Source organism: Piliocolobus tephrosceles, chromosome 10 (genome assembly GCF_002776525.5).
Source record: "Piliocolobus tephrosceles isolate RC106 chromosome 10, ASM277652v3, whole genome shotgun sequence".
Taxonomy (NCBI): domain Eukaryota; kingdom Metazoa; phylum Chordata; class Mammalia; order Primates; family Cercopithecidae; genus Piliocolobus; species Piliocolobus tephrosceles.
The window spans coordinates 69,197,089-69,217,088 of record NC_045443.1 but is presented as its reverse complement, the minus strand read 5'-3'; the positions used below and the strand labels follow the sequence as shown (position 1 = coordinate 69,217,088).

Below are 20,000 nucleotides of genomic sequence, written 5' to 3'. Positions count from 1 at the left end.
TGCACTCCAGCCTGGGCGACAGAGCGAGATTCCGTCTCAAAAAAATAATAGTAAATATACATAAATAAATAAATAAATAAATAGGCAAAAGATTTAGAACAGGCATTTCTCCAAAGAAGATACAGTTGACCCTCCATATCCATGGGTTCTGTATCTGTGGATTCAACAAATGGAATCTAAAAAAATTCCACAAAGTTCCAAAAGGTAACACTCGAATTTGCTGTGCACCAAGTACTATGCTACATCGAATGGAACCAGTACCCCACAGATACCAGAGGACAGCTGTATACACCACGTGGCCAAAAATCCCATGAAAAGATGTTCAACATCATTAGTCATTAGGAAAATATAAATTAAAACCACAACGACATACAACTTCAGTTATGGTTTGAATTGTGCTGCCCCCTCCCAAAAAGATAAATTAATGTCCTAACTCCCATTACCTCAGAATGTGACTCTACTTATTAGGCTGGTGCAAAAGCAATGTCATTTGTCAAAAGACAAGCCATTAAAGCAATGTCAAAGACCTCAATTACCTTTGCACCAACCTAATGGAAATAGGGTCTTAATACAAGTAATCAAGTTAAAATGAGATTATCAGGATGGGCCCTAATCCAATATCACTAATGTCCTTATAAAAAGGGGATAAACACAGAGATAGACATGAACAGATAGAAGATGATGTGAAAACACACAGAGGACACAATCTACAAACCAAGGAATGTCTGATGCTACTATAAATTAGCAGACAGGCAACAGTCTCCCTAATAGCCCTCAGAAGAAACCAATCCTGCTAATATCCTGATTGCTGATTTCTAGTCTCCAGAACTGAGAGACAATAAATTAAGACTGTTCTAAGTCACCCAGTTTGTGGTGACTTGTTTACAGTAGCCCTAGGAAACAAACAGAAATTCATATCCACTAGGTTTACTAAAATTAAAAGGATAATAACAAGCGTTGATGAGGATATAGAGAAATTGGAATCCTCATATATGGCTGGATTAGAAAATGATGCAGCCGCTCTGAAAAAGTCTGGCAGTTCCCCCAAATGTTAAACACAAAATTATGGAACCCAGTAATTCTACTCCTAGGTATATACTCAAGAGAAATAAAAACATGTTCACACAAAAACCTGCAAATGAATGCTCACAGCAGCATTATATATATTAGCCCCAAAGTGAAAACAACCCAAATGTTCATCAATTAATGAATAAAATTGTGATATATACACTATTACACAATACAATTGTATACACAATTTTATTCATCAAAAACAAAAGGACCACACATGCTATATAACATGAATGAACCTTGAAAACCTTATGCAAAGTGAAAGAAGCCAGTCAAAAAAAAAATTACATATTACATGACTCCATTTATATGAAATGTCTAGCATAGGCAAATCCTTAGAGACAGAAAGTAGATTATTGATTGCCAGTGACTGAAAGTAGGTGAAATGAGGGGTAACTTGCTGATAAGAGTTCTGGAGGGTGATGAAAATGTTCTAAAATTAGATACTGATAAATGGTTGCACAACTTTGTAAATATACTAAAAACCACTGAATTGTATGCTTTAAAAGGATGCATTTTATGGTATGTGAATTATATATCGATAATACTGTTATTTTTTAAATGGTATTCCCTTAGTCACACATTTTTTTCTTAAATACCTTTCTAGCATAGAGAATACTAGAGGAATCTAATGCATCATCCAATGGTCTCCAGTCCACTATTACTTCAGCATCCTAGAGAAAGAAATTATGAACTATATTTAATATTCAGCAATGTTATTCTTAATTATTCTATTCCCTGAACCCAAAATAAAATTTCAGCCTCTTAAGTATTTACATTTCAAATATGCTAATATCACATGTAAACCAAAAATGTTACATACATTTTTCAAATTCTGCCTATTTTTCATTATGAAAAATTTATATTACTGCAACTTCTACATAAGTTTTAGAATATTCCATGTCATTTTATCTAAAGTACAGACGATCTCTGACTCATGATGGTTTGACTCAGGATTTTTTTGTAACAGGATGGTGTAAAAGCAATGCACATGCAGTAGAAATCATACTTCAAGTAACCAAAGAAACATTGTTTTTCACTTTCAGCACAGTATTCAATATATTACATGAGAAAATCAACAATTGATTATAAAACAGGCTTTATGTTAGATAATTTTGCCCAAATGTAGGCTAATGTAAGTATTCTGAGCACATTTAAGGAAATTAAACTATGATGTCCAGTAAGTTAGGTGTATTAAATGCATTTTTGATAAATAATATTTGCAATTTTGATGGGTTTATCAAGACATAACCCCATCATAAGTTAAAGAGCATGTGTTTGACTACTACATCATATCCATGTTAAATTTACAATTACTGTTCAATTACATAATTGTATCTTACATATGAAATTCAAACTTTCTGATAATTCTCCAAAGATGAATCACCACTATAAACTATTATTAAATAATATCATTTACTAGAAACTTACCTTTTCTAAAACACGTAATATTCCTGAAATCAAGCTGTCTTGGTCATTGGTCTTTCCACAAGATGAGTGAATATATACTCCTTCCTGTTCATATATAATCTATAACAGGAAAAATAAAGTTAATCATGTTATTTCTATTGAGTACTATTTTAACATTTATTAAAAATATTAAGATATATTTTCTTATCATACTTGGCCAAGTTTCTGATTATTTCATACATAAATGTATTATTTAAAAAAATACCTCTCAGACTTAAGAGCACTTCAATCAAGCAAACATAAACTGGAATGAATTCTGCTTTGCTAAATTCATTCCTGTTATCCTAAATTCCTAATTCCTAAATTCATGCTCTGTTATCAGATTCGTGATAATCACAATCTTGATCTTCTACTTAAAGATGTCAGACTAACTGCAACAAGTCTCAATATTTAAAATCCACCTAAAATTTATATTTTTCACCAGATGCAGTGGCACATGCCAGTAGTCCTAGCTACTTGGGAGGCTGGGCTTAAGCCCAAGAGTTCAAGGTTGTAGGGTGCTATCCACCTGTGAATGGCCACTGCACTCCACACTGAACAATACTGCAATAACTCATCTCTCTAAAAAAACAAAAAAAAATATTTTTTTCATGAGCATTAAGGAAAATACTGAGCTAGAATTGAAAATGCACTTGAAAATATCTAAGAATAAGAACAAATGAAACACAATGAGGAATCAATCTTTTCTAACTATTCCCATAATAGCACATTTTTACTGTAAGATCATTTTGGTGTATTTTTGAAACACCACGGCATAGAAATTCGGGAAATAATACAGGAATTTTAGAGAGTAGCAATGAGAACAAAACTAAAGAGAGTAGTGATGGGGACTCCTAGAAATGACTAAACTAATTCAATTTCACAATATTAACTGAGTGCTTCTATATGTAAAAAGCACATAAAAGACAAAGTACATGAAGATGATAAAGACATAATCCTTGAATAAATTCCTATGGGAATATAGGGGAGACTTAAAGTTAACTCCCAAGTAAGTTTAAACATTTAAAGTGAAGCTTCATTTTTCATAGACATAATGTTATAAATTAAGATTCCATTCTTGAAACCCATTTCAAATCATTAAAATTTTTTTTTAATTATGAAAATAAGTAAAAGAAAAACAGTCACTTCTAGACCTACTTACTTTTGACATATGTAAGTCTGGTCAATAGAGTTTATTATTCTATTTCTGTAGACCTTTTATTAATATTAGTCTTCAGAATATCATGGGCCAGCAATGCAAGACGAGCACCATCAGTCTATCACTCCTTCATTCATAAATGTAAATGGGCATGTATCCTCCTGTTTTTAGCTAACATTTACAGAACACTTATACACTAGGAACTTCATATGTTGTAACTTAATCCTTACAACCACCCTAAACCATAGATTATATAACTATATTCTACTACACCATGGGGATGAGGAGCCCATTTGTGTGAATAAGAAAACTGAAAGTGGTTAAATAACTGCCCTAGGTAAATGAGGCAAATAACAACAGGTAGTGATGAAATTGAAACCCAGGTAGTCTGACAACAGAAAACTGTGCTCTTAGCCACCACAATATAAAGGTTCCACATTACTTTTACTGCCTCTCTTTTACTGCCTCTCTCTCGGGTTTGTTAACGTTAATCAACTGTGATATGGACTTGTGTCAGGAAAGAGTCTTTTAAGTAATTAAGATCACTAAGGAAGTTTTGATGTCAAAAACCTAAGTAACATGGCCTTTACTGAAATAGTTGTTAAGCATCAGACCAGCATGTAAACAAACAGAAGCTTACATGGGGATAGGATGAGCTGAGAAAGGGTGGGAAACAATTCTATATTGTTTGTGGAGATGAGAAATTTTAAAGCCTATAGATATATGCACAAAAATATGCATAAGAATATTCACAGCAGTATTATTTATAATTTTAGAGTAAGGAGAAGGAGGAGAAGGAGAAGAGGAGGAGGAAAGAAAGGATATGCATCTAAACATCCACGAATAGGAAAATTATCAAATATATCTTGGGATATCTATTCTATGGGGGATACTATTCAGGAGTTAGGATGAGGCAGATTAAATGGATGAGCAAACAGACAATGCACACAGAAAAATCATCATGTATATACAGTATGCTGACATTTACACTTTTATAAAGTTTCTATCTGTGTGAAATATACAGAACAAATTCTGGGAGGATACTTTAAGCTGTTTAACAAAGATTACTTCGGGAGAATAGGATGAGGAAAGGTTGAAGGAGGAACTGTTAACTTTCTATGTTAATGACTGACTTATTTGAATATTTCAAAGTGAAAATATAGTCATATATTTAAAAATAATTTTAAAGAGTAACATGAAAAAAGGAAAGTCCAGAAGTATAAACTAAATTTTCTAGACTTCAGTCTATCAATTTATAAAACAGGAGGGCGAACCAGATAATCCTACCTAGAAACACACAAAAAAATGAAAAGGTTATGGAAAAGAAATCCCTTAAAATCTCCAATTTTGCAATGTAATTTTATTTAGTCTGCATGCTGTACATTAGATCTCTAGACTTGTTCATCATATGTATCTATCTTCTATCCTTTGACCTATATCTCTCCATTTCCTAGCAACCCTGACTAGTGGTAACCACTGTTTAATTCTCTGTATTTGAGGGTTTTTTTTTTTTTTTTTTTTTTTTTTGAGACAGTTTTGCTCCGTCGCCCAGGCTGGAGTGCAGTGACACGATCTCAGCTCACTGCAACCTCTGCCTCCCAGGTTCAAGTGATTCTTCTGCCTCAGCATCCTGAGTAGCTGGGATTACAAGCACGTACCACCATGCCCGACTAATTTTTGTGGGTTTCACCATGTTAGCCAGGCTGGTCTCGAACTCCTGACCTCAGGTAATCTGCCCGCCTTGGCCTCCCAAAGTGCTCGGATTACAGGTGTGAGCCGCTGCGCCCAGCCCTGAGTTGTTTTTTTTATTAAGCATATTCCACATATAAGTGAAATCCCACAATTATTTTTCTTTCCGTATCTGCTTATTTCACGTGGCATAATGCTATCCTCCAGTTAAATAAGATTTTAGCTGCTGTTGTCACAAAAAAGTAACTATGTGAGATGACAAATATGTTAATCTAATTCACTACAGTAACCATTTTACTATCTATATGTATCCCATAATACGTTGTAAACCTTAAATGTACATAATAAAATTCATTTTTAAAAAGATATTGAGAAAAATATTCTCAAGCCTTTGTGACACATGGATCAGAGACTCAGAAATAATACTTTAGCATATTTTCACATAAGACTCAGCTAGTAAAATAGTCGGACACTTCCTAATTCTCATAGTGGAAAAAGAGACACTCATTTGGCAAGAAAAGCTTGCTATCATTAACAATGCAATCTAAAGTTCTATGATACCATTAACACTAAAGAGATTCTGGAACCTTAATGAGGTGAACCCTATACAACCAAATAAAACATTTTACCTTATTTAGGCACATTAAGCAACTCTTTCTCTTACATTTGTTGGGTAAGTGTTGCCTACTTTTTTTTCACCTAAGGAAAAGTTGAAAGAGTTTCCTAAGTAGTTCAGCTGGGAAAATAATTAAAGTGACAGACACCTTACAAAAAAGTCAAAGCTGGCTGGGCGCAGTGGCTCACAACTGTAATCCTAGCACTTTGGGAGGCCAAGGTGGGCGGATCATGAGGTCAGGAGACTGAGACTATGTTGGGTAACACGGTGAAACCCCATCTCTACTGAAAAACAGAAAAAATTAGCCGGGTGTGGTGGTGGGCGCCTGTAGTCCCAGCTATTCGGGAGGCTGAGGCAGGAGAACAGCATGAACCCGGGAGACGGAGTTTGCAGTGAGCCGAGATCGTGCCACTGCACTCCAGCCTGAGCAACAGAGCAAAACTCCGTCTCAACAAAAAAAAGTCAAAGCTGCACTCATTCTGTATTCTGTGTTCCTCAACTCTTCAGCCCCTTTTGAGGAACAAATTATACACCCCAAAACTCCAAATTTCAAACCACATTTATACTGTCTTCAGAAAGCAGTCATGTTTAGCTTTCTAATTTTCAAGGGTGTGATGTTAACTGATACACAGTAATAGTTCTGCCAGAAATGGCAGATTAATAAAATTAATAAATTTATTAATTTGTAATAGCTACTAAATCTTACAAAGTATTATATTTTATAAGACTTAGGCCAGGCACGGTGGCTCAAGCCTGTAATCCCAGCACTTTGGGAGGCCGAGACGGGCAGATCACGAGGTCAGGAGATCGAGACCATCCTGGTTAACACGGTGAAACCCCGTCTCTACTAAAAATACAAAAACTAGCTGGGCAAGGTGGCGGGGGCCTATAATCTCAGCTACTCAGGAGGCTGAGGCAGGAGAATGGTGTAAACCCGGGAGGCGGAGCTTGCAGTGAGCTGAGATCCGGCCACTGCACTCCAGTTGGGGCGACAGAGCAAGATTCCGCCTCAAAAAAAAAAAGACTTAAGGGCACAGGAAAAAAATAGTTGCATTGGTACATAATTTACTTCAAATATAAAATCACTTAGTAATAACTGTTTTAACTTAAACATAGTTTGAGCAACCCTAATTCAAAAATATTAAATCTGAAATGCTCCAAAATTTGTGCACCAGCTTCAAGCTCAAATGAAATGGACCCTGGAACACTTCCTCGGCTGAGTACGGTGGCTCAGGCCTGTAATCCCAGCACTTTGAAAGGCCAAAATGAGAGGACTGCTTGAACCCAGGAGTTCGAGACCAGCCTGGGCAACAAAGTAAGATCCTGTCTCTAAAAAATAAATAAATAATTTTTTTTAAAAATGAACACTTTGTGGATTTCAGGTATTTACAGTGGGGATGCTCAACCAGTATACTGCAAATATTCCAAAATCCAAAACAATCCAAAATCCAAAACACTTTTGGGTCCCCAGTATTTTGAATAAGGGATAATCAACCTGTAGCACCTTGTTTCCAAAGTACCCTGCTCTCACATAAATCCTCACAGCCACCCCGAATAAGTCAAAACTGATATTGTTATCCACATCTCTATTTTATGACAAGAATGAATTGAGGAAAGAGTCATCAGGAAATCTGTAATCCAGTGTTTCCTTGGATGAATATGTGGTCTTTAGTAAAGTCACCAATCACAGATTTGCTGAAACATTCATCCATTAAATCATAACTGTTATTGCCTAAAAAAACTACCAGAAAATTTCCACATGGCTTCCCTAGAGGACAACAGTTCCTGAAATGGCTTAAATGCAGAAAACAATGCTGCTTCAGAACTGAAAACCAATTTTTAAATGTCTAAATTTATAAACCAATGCAGGAGCATTTGGCCTTTAAACAAAAACCCTTACTCTCATCTGAACTCCTAAATATTCTACACAAGAAGCTTAACCCTTTTCAATATCATCTTGGTTTAAATCATTCATTGAATATTGTAGTCTTTCAATCTATTTTTTAAGGGTGTGATCTTATTTTTTATTCATATGACATACCTGTTCATCACCCCAATCTCTAAGCATATGTGTTTATTAAAATACAAAAATCACAACTCTCAAATACCAACTATTTTAAATAGCCCAAAATACAAAAACAGAAGTCCAGAGACTGATGTCAACAAGATGGTCATCTAGAAGGCCCTAGTACTCATCTCTCCCCAACCCCCAACAAGCAACCAAAACAATGAACCAACAACTATATTTTAACAAAAAAACTGAGGAGGCAGGCCAGGCGAAGTGGCTCACGCCTGTAATCCCGGCACTTTGAGAGGTCGAGGCAGGAGGATTCGTTGAGCCTAGGAGTTCAAAACTAGCCTGGGCAACACAGCAAGACTCTGTCTCTAAAAATAAAAATAAGTAATAACTGAGGGAGAGCACTAGAGTACATCAGAGGAATAACAGAAACCCTTGTAAGCACACAGAAACTCAGGATGGCCACAGAGAAAGAAGGAAATATTGGGATCTCATCACTCCATCCCAGAGTTGAGATCATCTGGGAACCAGGAGGAACTTCTTCCTAAAGCAACGATGTAAACGAGAGAATACCAGCAGCCTCCACCAACAACTTGGACACCTACAGACCTCACCAGTGGGGTCCCTGCAGTCCTCACAGGCACTAACACCAGCTGAGGGAGCTACCTGGAGTCCAAATAGCTGTGCTCCCCCAAGAAGGAAGATACTATGTCCACCCTTGTGGCCCAAAAGACTACTGCACTATGCCACCTTGGAACTGGAACTGTGGCAGAATGTGTATTGCTCTGGGGGAAAGTAGCCACAGATTCCCTTCATCACTGAGACTAAGCCACCACCGAACCACCCCAGTCCACTGGCCCATTCCCAAGCCAGCTGTGAACAGTTGGTACACCCTTCCCTGTGGGGCCAAGTGGAAACAGAGTCAGTCCACCTACACTTGCCCTCACACCCTCAGGCCAGAGCTAAAAGTGGCATCTTGCCCTCTGGGAAAACAGGACTTTGGCCACTCAGAGCAGTCCCATATCCCCAGTTTCCAAGTTGAAACAGTGCCTTGGCCACCCAGAGCAATCACACACCCCAGTACCCAAGCTGAAGTGGCACCCTCCGTTGCGGGGAAATGTGCCTGAGCTGCACAGAACAGTCACGCCCCACCAGGCCAAAGCTGGAAGCGCATATCACTCCCTGGGAAATCGGTGCCCTGCCTGAGCAGCTACACAACCCCAGGCTGAGGTACCCCACATCCGAGACAAATACCTGTGGCTGACCTAGATAGCCCACCCTACAGGCCAAACAACTCTAGTACCTTGCTTCTCTGGAACTGGATTAGCCCTCCAGCGTCTAAGCTGTTGAGATACTCCTCTCCCTGGGGAATAAAGTCATCCCTGTGCTATTCCATACCCGCCCCCCCTCCTGGGGCCCAAATCACAGCTGTGTTCTGCCATTCTGGGGTACTTGCTGCTATTGCACCTGGATTCACAGAGTCTGAATACTGCCAAACCCCACCATCCCAAGGTCTAGAGTCTCTACTACCCAGGACCTCATCCCCTGAGATCCAAGTGAGATCCAAATGAGAACCCTATTGGCTTAAATTCCTGAATTGTAGCCACACCCTGCTCCTCAGGTCGAAACCTTCAAAGTACCCCCTCTTCCCAGGAGTCAGGCCAGTGTTGTGCCCTGCCCTCCAGGAAGAGAATCATAGCTACAACTCATTCCCCTGGGCCCGGGCTGCTAGAGGGTGCCTCAGTGTCATAGATCCTGGCTCTGTGGGCAACCTATATCCAACACAGCCAGAGCAAGCAAACCTGCACCCCAAGAACAAGATGACAAAATAGGTTTATGAGATGCGGAGCCTAGACATTGAAACCCACAGCTGCTCCAAGCACCTACACATAGAATACAGTGCCACTGCAGCTGCTTATGGGCCATGACAAATCTGACACCAAAAACAACTTAGACACCCTCAGCTAAGTCTCCTGTTGTGAGGAAAACGAGACGAGGAGGACCCCAAAAGCCCTCGACAGCAAGAACATTACCACTGCTGCCACAAAGTTCTACAACCTATGCCACCGAGGTGCCACAATTATTGCTGATACTGAAAGCAGCTAAAGAAGTTACATGGATACTATACCACTGCACCTATTTGGAAACAATCACTACACCCTTCTCAACCAATAAATTAAAACTCAACTGCAAGTGGGCCAGGCACGGTGGCTCATGCCTGTAATCCCAGCAGTTTGGGAGGCCAGGGCAGGTGGATCACAAGGTCAGGAGTTCAAGACCAGCCTGGCCAAGATGGTGAAACCCTGTCTCCACTAAAAATACAAAAATTAGTCAGGCATGGTGGTGAGCGCCTGTAATCCCAGCTACTCAGGAGGCTGAGGCAGAGGACTGCTTGAACCCAGGAGGCAGAGATTGCAGTCAGCCGAGATCACGCCATTGCACTCCAGCCTGGGCAATAGAGTGCGACTCCGTCTCAAACAAAACAAAACAAAACAAGAAAACACTCAACTGCAGGTGAAAGTTATTCTCTATAAAAGCCACTCTACAGAGTTTAGAAAAGGGAATTAATTGTTCCACTAGATGCAAGGACATCAACAGAGGCACGCATGAAACGAAAACAAAAAGCGGCCAAGTGCAGTAGCTCACACCTGTAACCCCAGCACTTTGGGAGGCTGAGGCGGGCAGATCATGAGGTCAAGAGATCAAGACCATCCTGGTCAACATGGTGAAACCCCATCTCTACTAAAAATACAAAAATTAGCTGGGCATGGTGGCGCACGCCTGTAGTCCCAGCTACTAAGGAGGCTGAGGCAGGAAAATAGCTTGAATCCGGGAGGTAGAGGTTGCAGTGAGCCGAGATGGTGTCATTGCACTTCAGCCTGGGCAACACGAGTGAAATTCCATCTCAAAAAAAAAAAGGCAAGGAAATAGGAAACCACCAAGGGAACATACTATTCTCTAGTAGCAGACCCCAGTGAAAAAGAAATCAACAAAAGAAATTCAAAATAATAACCTTAAGGAAACACAATGAAATACAAAAAAAATACAGATAATTCAATAAAACCAGAAAAATAATTCATGACATGAATGAGAAATTCCATAAAGAAATAGAAATAATAAAAAAGAGCCAAACAGAAATTCTGCAGCTGAGGAATTCAATGATAAAATAAAAACATACAATGGAGAGCTTCAATAGCAGACTTGATCAAGCAAAAGAATCTCTGAATTTAAAAATAAGTAGTCTAATATTACCCATTCAGTGGGGGGAAAAAAAAGACTGACAAAAGCCTATAAGCCTTATGGGACACCATTAAGCAAGCAAATATTCCTATTATGGCACTTTCAAAGGGATAAGAGACAAGAAAAGGTGTAGAAAACCTATTTAATAAAATAACCGAAAACTTCCCAAGTCTGGAGAGAGAAATAAAAATCATCCAGATTCAAAAACCTCACAAGTCCCCAAATAGATTCAACCTAAAAAGGTCTTCCCTAAGGTACATTATAGTCTAACTGTCAAAAGAGAATTCTAAGAACAGCAGGAAAAAAAGTCAAGTCACATATAAGGAAGGCCCTGTTAGATTAAAAGCAGATTTCTTTCTTTTCTTTTCTTTTTTTTTTTTTTTTGAAATGGAGTCTCACTCTCTCACCCAGGCTGGAGTGCAGCAGCATGATCTTGGCTCACTGTAAGCTCAGCCTCTCAATTTTACACCATTCTCCTGCCTCAGCCTCCCGAGTAGCTGGGACTACAGGCACCTGCCACTACGCCCGGCTAATTTTTTGTATTTTTAGTAGAAACGGGGTTTCACCATGTTAGCCAGGATGGTCTCGATCTCCTGACCTCATGATCCACCCGCCTTGGCGTCCCAAAGTGCTGGGATTATAGGCATGAGCCACCGCACCCAGCCTAAAAGTAGATTTTTTCCTTAGAAACCTTACAGGCCAGGACAGTATGGGATGATATATTCAATGTGATGGAAGAAAAATACTTCTAGCCAAGAATACTGTATCCAGTAAAACTGTCTTTCAGAAATCAGAAAGAAATAAAAGTCTTCTCCAGACAAGTGAAAACTGAGGGAATTTATCACTACTAGGTTGGCCTTACAAGAACTGCCCAAAGGAGTCCTATATCTGGAAGGAAAAAAAGATGAAAATTACTATAATGAAATCATACAAAAGTATAAAACTCATTGCTAGAGAGATACACAAAGGATAAAGCAAACAGAATCAAACCTTACTATTACAGAAAACCACCAGACTTCAATGATAAACTATGAGAGCAAAAAAGGAACAAAGGATATACAAAACCACCAGAAACAATTAACAAAATGAGAGGAATAAATCCTCACCTATCAATAACAACCTTGAATATAAACAAATTTTATATTTGTTTATACATAAAAGATATAGACTGGATAAATGGAATTTTTTAAATGACTCAACTATATGCTGCCAACGGGAAACTCACTTCATCTGTAAAGACACATACAGACTGAAACCAAAAGACAGCAGGTGTAGCTTTATGTGTATCAGATGAAACAGACTTAAAAATCAAAAACTGTAAAAAGAGACAAGGTTATTATATAATGAAAAAGGGATCAATTCAGCAAGAGGATATAACAACTACAAATATATATGCACTCAACACCAAAGCACCCAGATACATAAAGCAAAATACTAGCTCTAAAGGGAGAGCTATACTCCAATACATAACAGTTGGGGACCTCAACACCCCACTCTCAGCAACGGACAGATCATCTAGACAGAAAATCAACAAGAAAAAAAATGGATTTAAGCTGCACTTTAGACTAAATGAACCTAACAGACATTTAAAAACATTTTATCCAACAGCTGCATAATATACATTCTTTTCATCAATACATGACCAATACCCTAGGAGAGAACATGTTAGGCAGCAAACAAACAAATCTAAACAAGCTTAAAAGAACGGAAATCATATGAAGTATCTTTTCTGACTCTAATGGAATAAAACTAGAAATGAGAAACAAGAACTTGCAAATTTGTACAAATACATGAAAATTAAACATGTTTCTGAATGACCAATGGGTCAAAGAAGAAATTAGTAAGTAAATTTCTTAAACTTCTTGAAATAAACAAAAATAGAAACACAACAGTAACAAACCAAACACAAATGAATAGAAGAAAAGAAATAAAGATCAGAATAGAAATAAAATTGAGACCAAAAAAGAAAAAATTAACAGAACCAAGTTAATTTATTTCTAAAGGCAGACAAAACTGACAAACCATTAGTTAGACAAAGCAAGAAAAAAGTGAGAAGACCCAAATAAAATCAGAAATTTAAAAACTATACATTAAAACATACCACAGAAATACAAAGGATCACTAAAGAGACTAGTACAACCAACCATACTCCAACAAACTGGAGTATGGATAAAGTCCTGGACACACTTATCAAGACTGAATCAAGAAGAAATCAAAAACCTGAACAAAACAATTATAGTAAGTTTGAATCAGTAATGAAAAGTCTCCTATGAAAGAAAAGCCCAAAACCCAATGGCTTCACTGTGGAATTCCACCAAACATTTGGAGAAGAACAAATGTCAATTCTTCCCAAACTGTTCCAGAAAACTGAAGAGGAAATAATTTTTCCAAACTCATTGTATAAGGCCAGCATTACTCTGATGCCAAAACTAGACAAAGACACAACAAAAAAAGAACACCATAGGCCAATATCCCTGATGAACATACTTGCAAAAATTCTCAACAAAATACTAATAAGCAGAATCCAGCAGCACATTAAAAAGATCACTGTCCATGATCAAATGCAATTTATCCCAGGATGCACGGATGGTTCAACATATGCAAATCAATAAATGTGATATATCACATCATTAGAATGAAGGATAAAAATATGATCATCTCAATAGACAGGGGAAAAAAAGCATTTTATAACATCCCTCATGATAAAAACTTTCAGCAAGTTGGTAGAAGAAACATACTTGAACACAATGAACTTTACGGCCAACATTATACTTAACAGGGAAAAGTTCAAAGTTTTTCTCTAAGATCTGGTACAAGACAAGGATGGCCACTTTCATCACTTTTAGTCAACACAGTACTGGAAGTCCCAGCCAGAGCAATTAGACAAGAGAAAAAAAGAAAGGACATCCAAACTGTAAGGAATCCTTGTTTGCAGATATAATCTTACAGAAAACCCTAAAAGCTCTACCGAAAAACTCCTAACACTGATAAATTACATAAAGTTACAGGACGCAAAATCAATGTACAAAAATCAGTAGCATTTCTATACACCAATAATGAACTAGCAGAAAAAGAAACCAAGAAAGCAATTCCATTTAGCTACAAACAAACAAAAAGGAAATAATGTAGGAATAAATTTAACCAAGGTGAAAGATCTCTACAAGAGTAACTACAAACACTGATGAAAACTTAAGGAGGACATAAAATAATGGAAAGGCATCCATGTTCATAGACTGGTAGAATTAATATTGTGAAAATGACCACAATACCAAAAGCAATCTACACATTCAATGCAATCTCTATCAAAATACCAATGACAATCTTCCCAGAAATTGAAAAACAATCCTAAAATTCATATGGAACCACAAAAGATCCCAAATAGCCAAAGCAATCCTGAACAAAAAGAACAAAGCTGGATGCCTCACACTACCAGACTTCAAAATATACTACAAACCTACAGTAACCAAAACAGCATGGTGCTGACATAAAAACATACACAGACCAATTAAAGAGAATAAGGAACCCAGAAATAAATTTAGAGCCAACTGATTTTTGACAAAGTCACCAAGAACATTCACTGAGGAAGAAACAGCCTCTTCTATAAATGGTGCTGGGAAAACTAAATATGTATATGCAGAAAAAATGAAACTAGAACCCTATCTCTCACCATATACAAAAATCAACTCAAAATGGATTGAAGGGTTACGCGTGGTGGCTCATGCTTGTAATCCCAGCACTTTGGGAGGCTGAGTCAGGCAGATCACCTGAGGTTGGGAGTTCAAGACCATCCTGCCATATGGTGAAACCCCGTCTCTACTAAAAATACAAAAACAAAAATCAGCAGGGCATGGTGGCAGGTGCCTGTAATCCCAGCTACTTGGGAGGCTGAGGCAGAAGAATCGCTTGAACCTGGGAAACAGAGGGTGCAGTGAGTTGAGATCGCACCACTGCACTCCAGCCTGGGCGACATAGCGAGACTCCATTTAAGAAAAAAAAAAAATTGATTGAAGGCTTAAATGTAAGATCCAAAACTATGATAGTACTGTAAGAAAATGCTTCAAAAACTACTAGAGGAAATTATTCAGGGCACTGGTCAGGACAAAGATTTTATAGAGAAGATTGCAAAAGCACTGGCAACAAGAGCAAAAACAGACAAACAGGATTACATCAAAATAACAACTTCTGCATAGCATAGGAAACAACAGAATGAAGATACAACCTGTAGAATGGGAAAAAATACCTGCAAACTATACATCCAACAAGGGTTTAATATCCAGAAGATACAAGAAAGTCAAAAGCCTCAACAGAAAAGAAAAAAAAATACTCCAATTTTAAAAAGGGCAAATAAGCTAAATAGGTATCTCTCAAAAGAAGACATACAGGAAGTTTATATTCAGGGCAACTTCAATCTATGCTCCCGGACTGCAATCCTCCATCTTGGCACAAATAAACTCTGTTGCGGGAAGTCAGGGAACCTGAACAGAGGGACCAGCTGAAGCCATGGCAGAAGAACATAAATTGTGAAGATTTCATGGACATTTGTTAGTTCCCCAAATTAACACTTTTTATAATTTCTTACACCTGTCTTTACTGCAGTCTCTGAACATAAATTGGGAAGATTTCATGGACATCTATTACTTCCCCAATCAATACTCTTATAATAAATTTCCTATTCCTGTCTTTAATCTCCTAATCCCATCATCTTTGTAAGCTAAGGATGTACGTCACCTCAGGACCCTGTGATGATTGCGTTATCTGCACAAATTGTTTGTAAAGCATGTGTGTTTGAACAATATGAAATCTGGGCACCTTGAAAAGAACAGGATAACAACGATTTTTAGGGAACAAGGGAGATAACCATAAAGTCTGACTGCCTGCAGGGCCAGGCAGAACAGTCATATTTCTCTTCTTTCAGAAAGCAAATAGGAGAAATACCGCTGAATTCTTTTCTCTTCAAGGAATAACCCTGGGAAAACGAATGCATTCCCAGGGGGAGGTCTCTAAAACGGCCGCTCTGGGAGTGTCTGTCTTATGCAGTTGTAGATAAAGGTTGAAATATGCCCTGGTCTCCTGCAGTGTCCTCAGGCTTGCTAGGATTAGGAAATTCCAGCCTGGCAAATTCTAGTCAGACCGGTTGTCTGCTCTCAACCCTGTTCCTGTTAAGATGTTTATCAATGACAATGTGTACCCAATGGACATGGACCTTCACCAGTAATTCTTGTTTTGCCCTGACCTTGTGATCTCACTCTGCCTCTCTGCCCTTGTGATATTTTATTGCCTTTGAAGCATGTGATCTCTGTGACCCATTCCCTATTCGTACACCCCTCCCCTTTCGAAACCCCTAATAAAAACTTGCTGGTTTTGCAGCTCAAGGTGCATCACGGAACCTGCCGACATGTGATGTCACCCCCAGACACCCAGCTGTAAAATTTCTTTCTTTTGTACTCTATTTCTCAGACCAGCCAACACTTAGGGAAAACAGAAAAGAACCTACGTTGAAATACTGGGGGCTGGTTCCCCCAATAAAACTCTATATCTACATTTAAAAATGACAATGACAAAAAAAAAAACATACAAATGGCTAACAAGTATATGAAAAAAATGTTCAACATCACTAATTAGCAAGAAAATGCAAATCAAAACCTCAATGAGATACCATCTCATCCCAGAAAGGCTAATTACTGATGACTAATTTTTTGTCATCAAAACAACAACAGCAACAAAAAAAATGCTGGTGAGGATATGGAGAAAAGATAACTCTTATATACTGCTGGAAGGAATGTAAATTGGTACAACCACTACAGAAAACAATATGAAGGTTCCTCAAAAAACTAAAAACAGTGGCTCACGCTTGTAATCCCAACACTTTGGGAGGCCAAAGCGGGCAGATGGCTCAACTCAGGAGTTCAAGACCAGCCTGGGCAACATGGTGAAACGTTATCTCTACAAAAATATAAAAATAATTAGCCGGACATGGTGGCACATGCTTGTAGTCCCAGCTGTTCAGGAGGCTGAGGTGAGAGGATTGCCTGTACCCAGAAATTGGGAGGTTGCAGTGAGGCAAGATTACATCACTGCACTCCAGCCAGCCTGAGCAACAAAGTGAGACTCTATCTCAAAAAAAATGAAAAAAAAAAAAATTACCATATGATCCAGTAATCCCACTTGTGACTATATATCCAAAAAAAAAGAAAATCAGTATGTCAAAGAAGCACTCCCAAGTTTACTGCAGCACTATTCACAATAGCCAAGATAAGGAGTCAATCTAAGAGTCCATCAACAGATGACTGTGATAAAGAAAATGTGGTGGCCAGGCACAGTGGCTCACACCTGTAATCCCACCACTTTGGGAGGCCGAAGTGGGCACATCACCTGAGGTCAGGAGTTCGAGACCAGCCTGACCAACAGGGAGAAACCCTGTCTCTACTAAAAATACAAAATTAGCCAGGCGTGGTGGCACATGCCTGTAATTCCAGCTACTCAGGAGGCTGAGACAGGAGAATCACTTGAACGCGGGAGGCAGAGGCTGCGGTGAGCTGAGGTCACACCACTGCACTGCAGCCTGGGCAAGAAGAGTGAAACTCTGTCTCAAAAAACAAAAAAAGAAAGAAAATATGGTATATATGCACAATGGTATACTATTAAGCCATAAAAATGAAAAAAATCCTGTCATTTGCAGTAACATGGATGAGCATCAAGGATATATAATAAGCCAGCCACAGAAAGATAAATACCACATGTTCTAACTCATATGCAGAAGCTAAAACAGTTGGCTTCATCGAAGTAGAAAGCAGAACAGCAATTACTATAGGCAGGGAAGGGTTGGGGGAAGGGAAGTAGACAAAGGTTGGTTAATGAATACTAAAGTACAGCTAGACAGGAAGAATAAATTCTAATGTTCTACAGCATTATTACATGATATAATTAACATTTTATTGTATATTTTCAAATAGAAGAGATTGTGAATGCTTCTAACACAAAGAAATAATAAATGTTCTAAGCAATAGATAGGCTAAGATTTGATTACACATTATATACATATATCAAATTATCACACTGTACCCCATAAATATGTACAATTATTATGTGCCAATTAAAAAATAAAAGCAAAATCTAGATTTTTTAAAGTCCAATTAAAATTTCAATAACATATAATAATGAAGATATTTCTTAGACTCTATCATGAATTGATTCTTGAGTAGTATCCTGCCATAGAACATTCTGCTTCTTATGTTTATCAACTGTAATAACTGACATTTGAAAAGCTATCTCCAGGCATTATTTGTTACAAAAAATTATTTTGCTACAGGGAACAATTATGATGTGAATAATTTCACCTCAGATAACATTTGTTAGTAGAATAAGCTTTCAATTTCTTCACTCTGGTTTTATTCATGATCTCTAATGCAAAATTAAAAGGTTCTGGGCAGACGCAGTGTCTCACACCTGTAATCGCAGGACACTGGGAAGCCAACACAGGAGGATCACTTGAGGCCAGCAGTTCAAGACCATCCTGGGCAGTAAAGCAAGATGCCCCCCGACCCCCATCTTTTAAGAAAAAAAAAATTAAATTAAATTTTTAAAGAAAGCTTCAAATGCTTTTATCTATGTAATATTTTTATTACGCATTACTTTACGAAAACATTTCTACATTATCAAATCTGACCCTCAAAATGCAGTTAGATAGATATTATCATTCCCATCTTGTAACTGAAAAAACTGCAAGAAAATCAAGTGATTTGCTCAAGGTTCTTCCACTACTCTGGGGCTGAGACTGAAAGGTCTACTCTACAAGTTTTATTTGTCCAAAGAGTACATAATGAAAAAGGCTATCAACTTAAGGCTCAGCATATATGGACACTGACAAAACTGTTCCAATATCCTACGTGCTGCTTGCATCCCAATCTATAGTATTCACCAACTACCAGTGCTGTGAACATGAGTAGGTCCTCTGTACTACAGGAAGCAAAGAAAGAACATCAGCAGTCCCTTTCTTCCTTTCTACTACCTAAGATTTGAGAGAAAATGAAGAGCTCATAGCAACAGTAGAAAAAAACAAGTCAGGAAAAAAAGGAAAAAATATATATCCCAAGAAGGTAAAGGTCAATGGAAACTATAATCAGGAATCTGGCAAACTGAAGCCTAAAAGAAGAAAAAGACCAAAACAAAAGTCTACACTACCAGAGATGTGCAACATGTTTGAGACTCCTTCCATAAGAAGCCAAATTCTACAAAGAATCAGCACCATGCATCTCAAATAGCAAAAGAAAGTACAGGCAATACATTCTCATGACTGTTACCTTAGGGATACAGAGGCATCAATATGTAAAAACAGAACAGCCTAATCAGTTTCCCAGACCATATCTGAGATATTACTCACCTAACAACTTACTAATTTGAGATATTTTACAAGGGAATAAATTATATGGCAAAAACTTACCTAAAATATATCTCTAATGGGGATATAAATGATGTTTTCATTTCATCTTCCAGTTCATCTGGCAGAGAACATTGAATATGAAAACCGCTCGAAGGATACATAGTGTCAAAATCAAGATTTGGTTGTTGGCCGGGCGCGGTGGCTCAAGCCTGTAATCCCAGCACTTTGGGAGGCCGAGACGGGCGGATCACAAGGTCAGGAGATCGAGACCATCCTGGCTAACACGGTGAAACCCCGTCTCTACTAAAATACAAAAAATTAGCCGGGCGTGTTGGCGGGCGCCTGTAGTCCCAGCTACTCGGGAGGCTGAGGCAGGAGA

At 38.1% G+C, this 20,000-nt stretch overlaps 1 protein-coding gene across 3 annotated transcripts in view; it reads right to left on the bottom strand.

The window, feature by feature from the left end:
- TBC1D15 (TBC1 domain family member 15) overlaps nucleotides 1-20,000 on the bottom strand; it is an 83,374-nt gene that overhangs the window by 46,048 nt on the left and 17,326 nt on the right. For all 3 annotated transcript variants that reach the window (XM_023226522.1, XM_023226520.1, XM_023226521.1), the window contains exons 2-3: nucleotides 2,503-2,601; nucleotides 1,671-1,745 (exon numbers count right to left, since the gene is read on the bottom strand). In XM_023226522.1, the coding sequence (XP_023082290.1) occupies nucleotides 1,671-1,745; nucleotides 2,503-2,601 (174 nt within the window). The remainder of the gene's footprint in view (nucleotides 1-1,670; nucleotides 1,746-2,502; nucleotides 2,602-20,000) is intronic.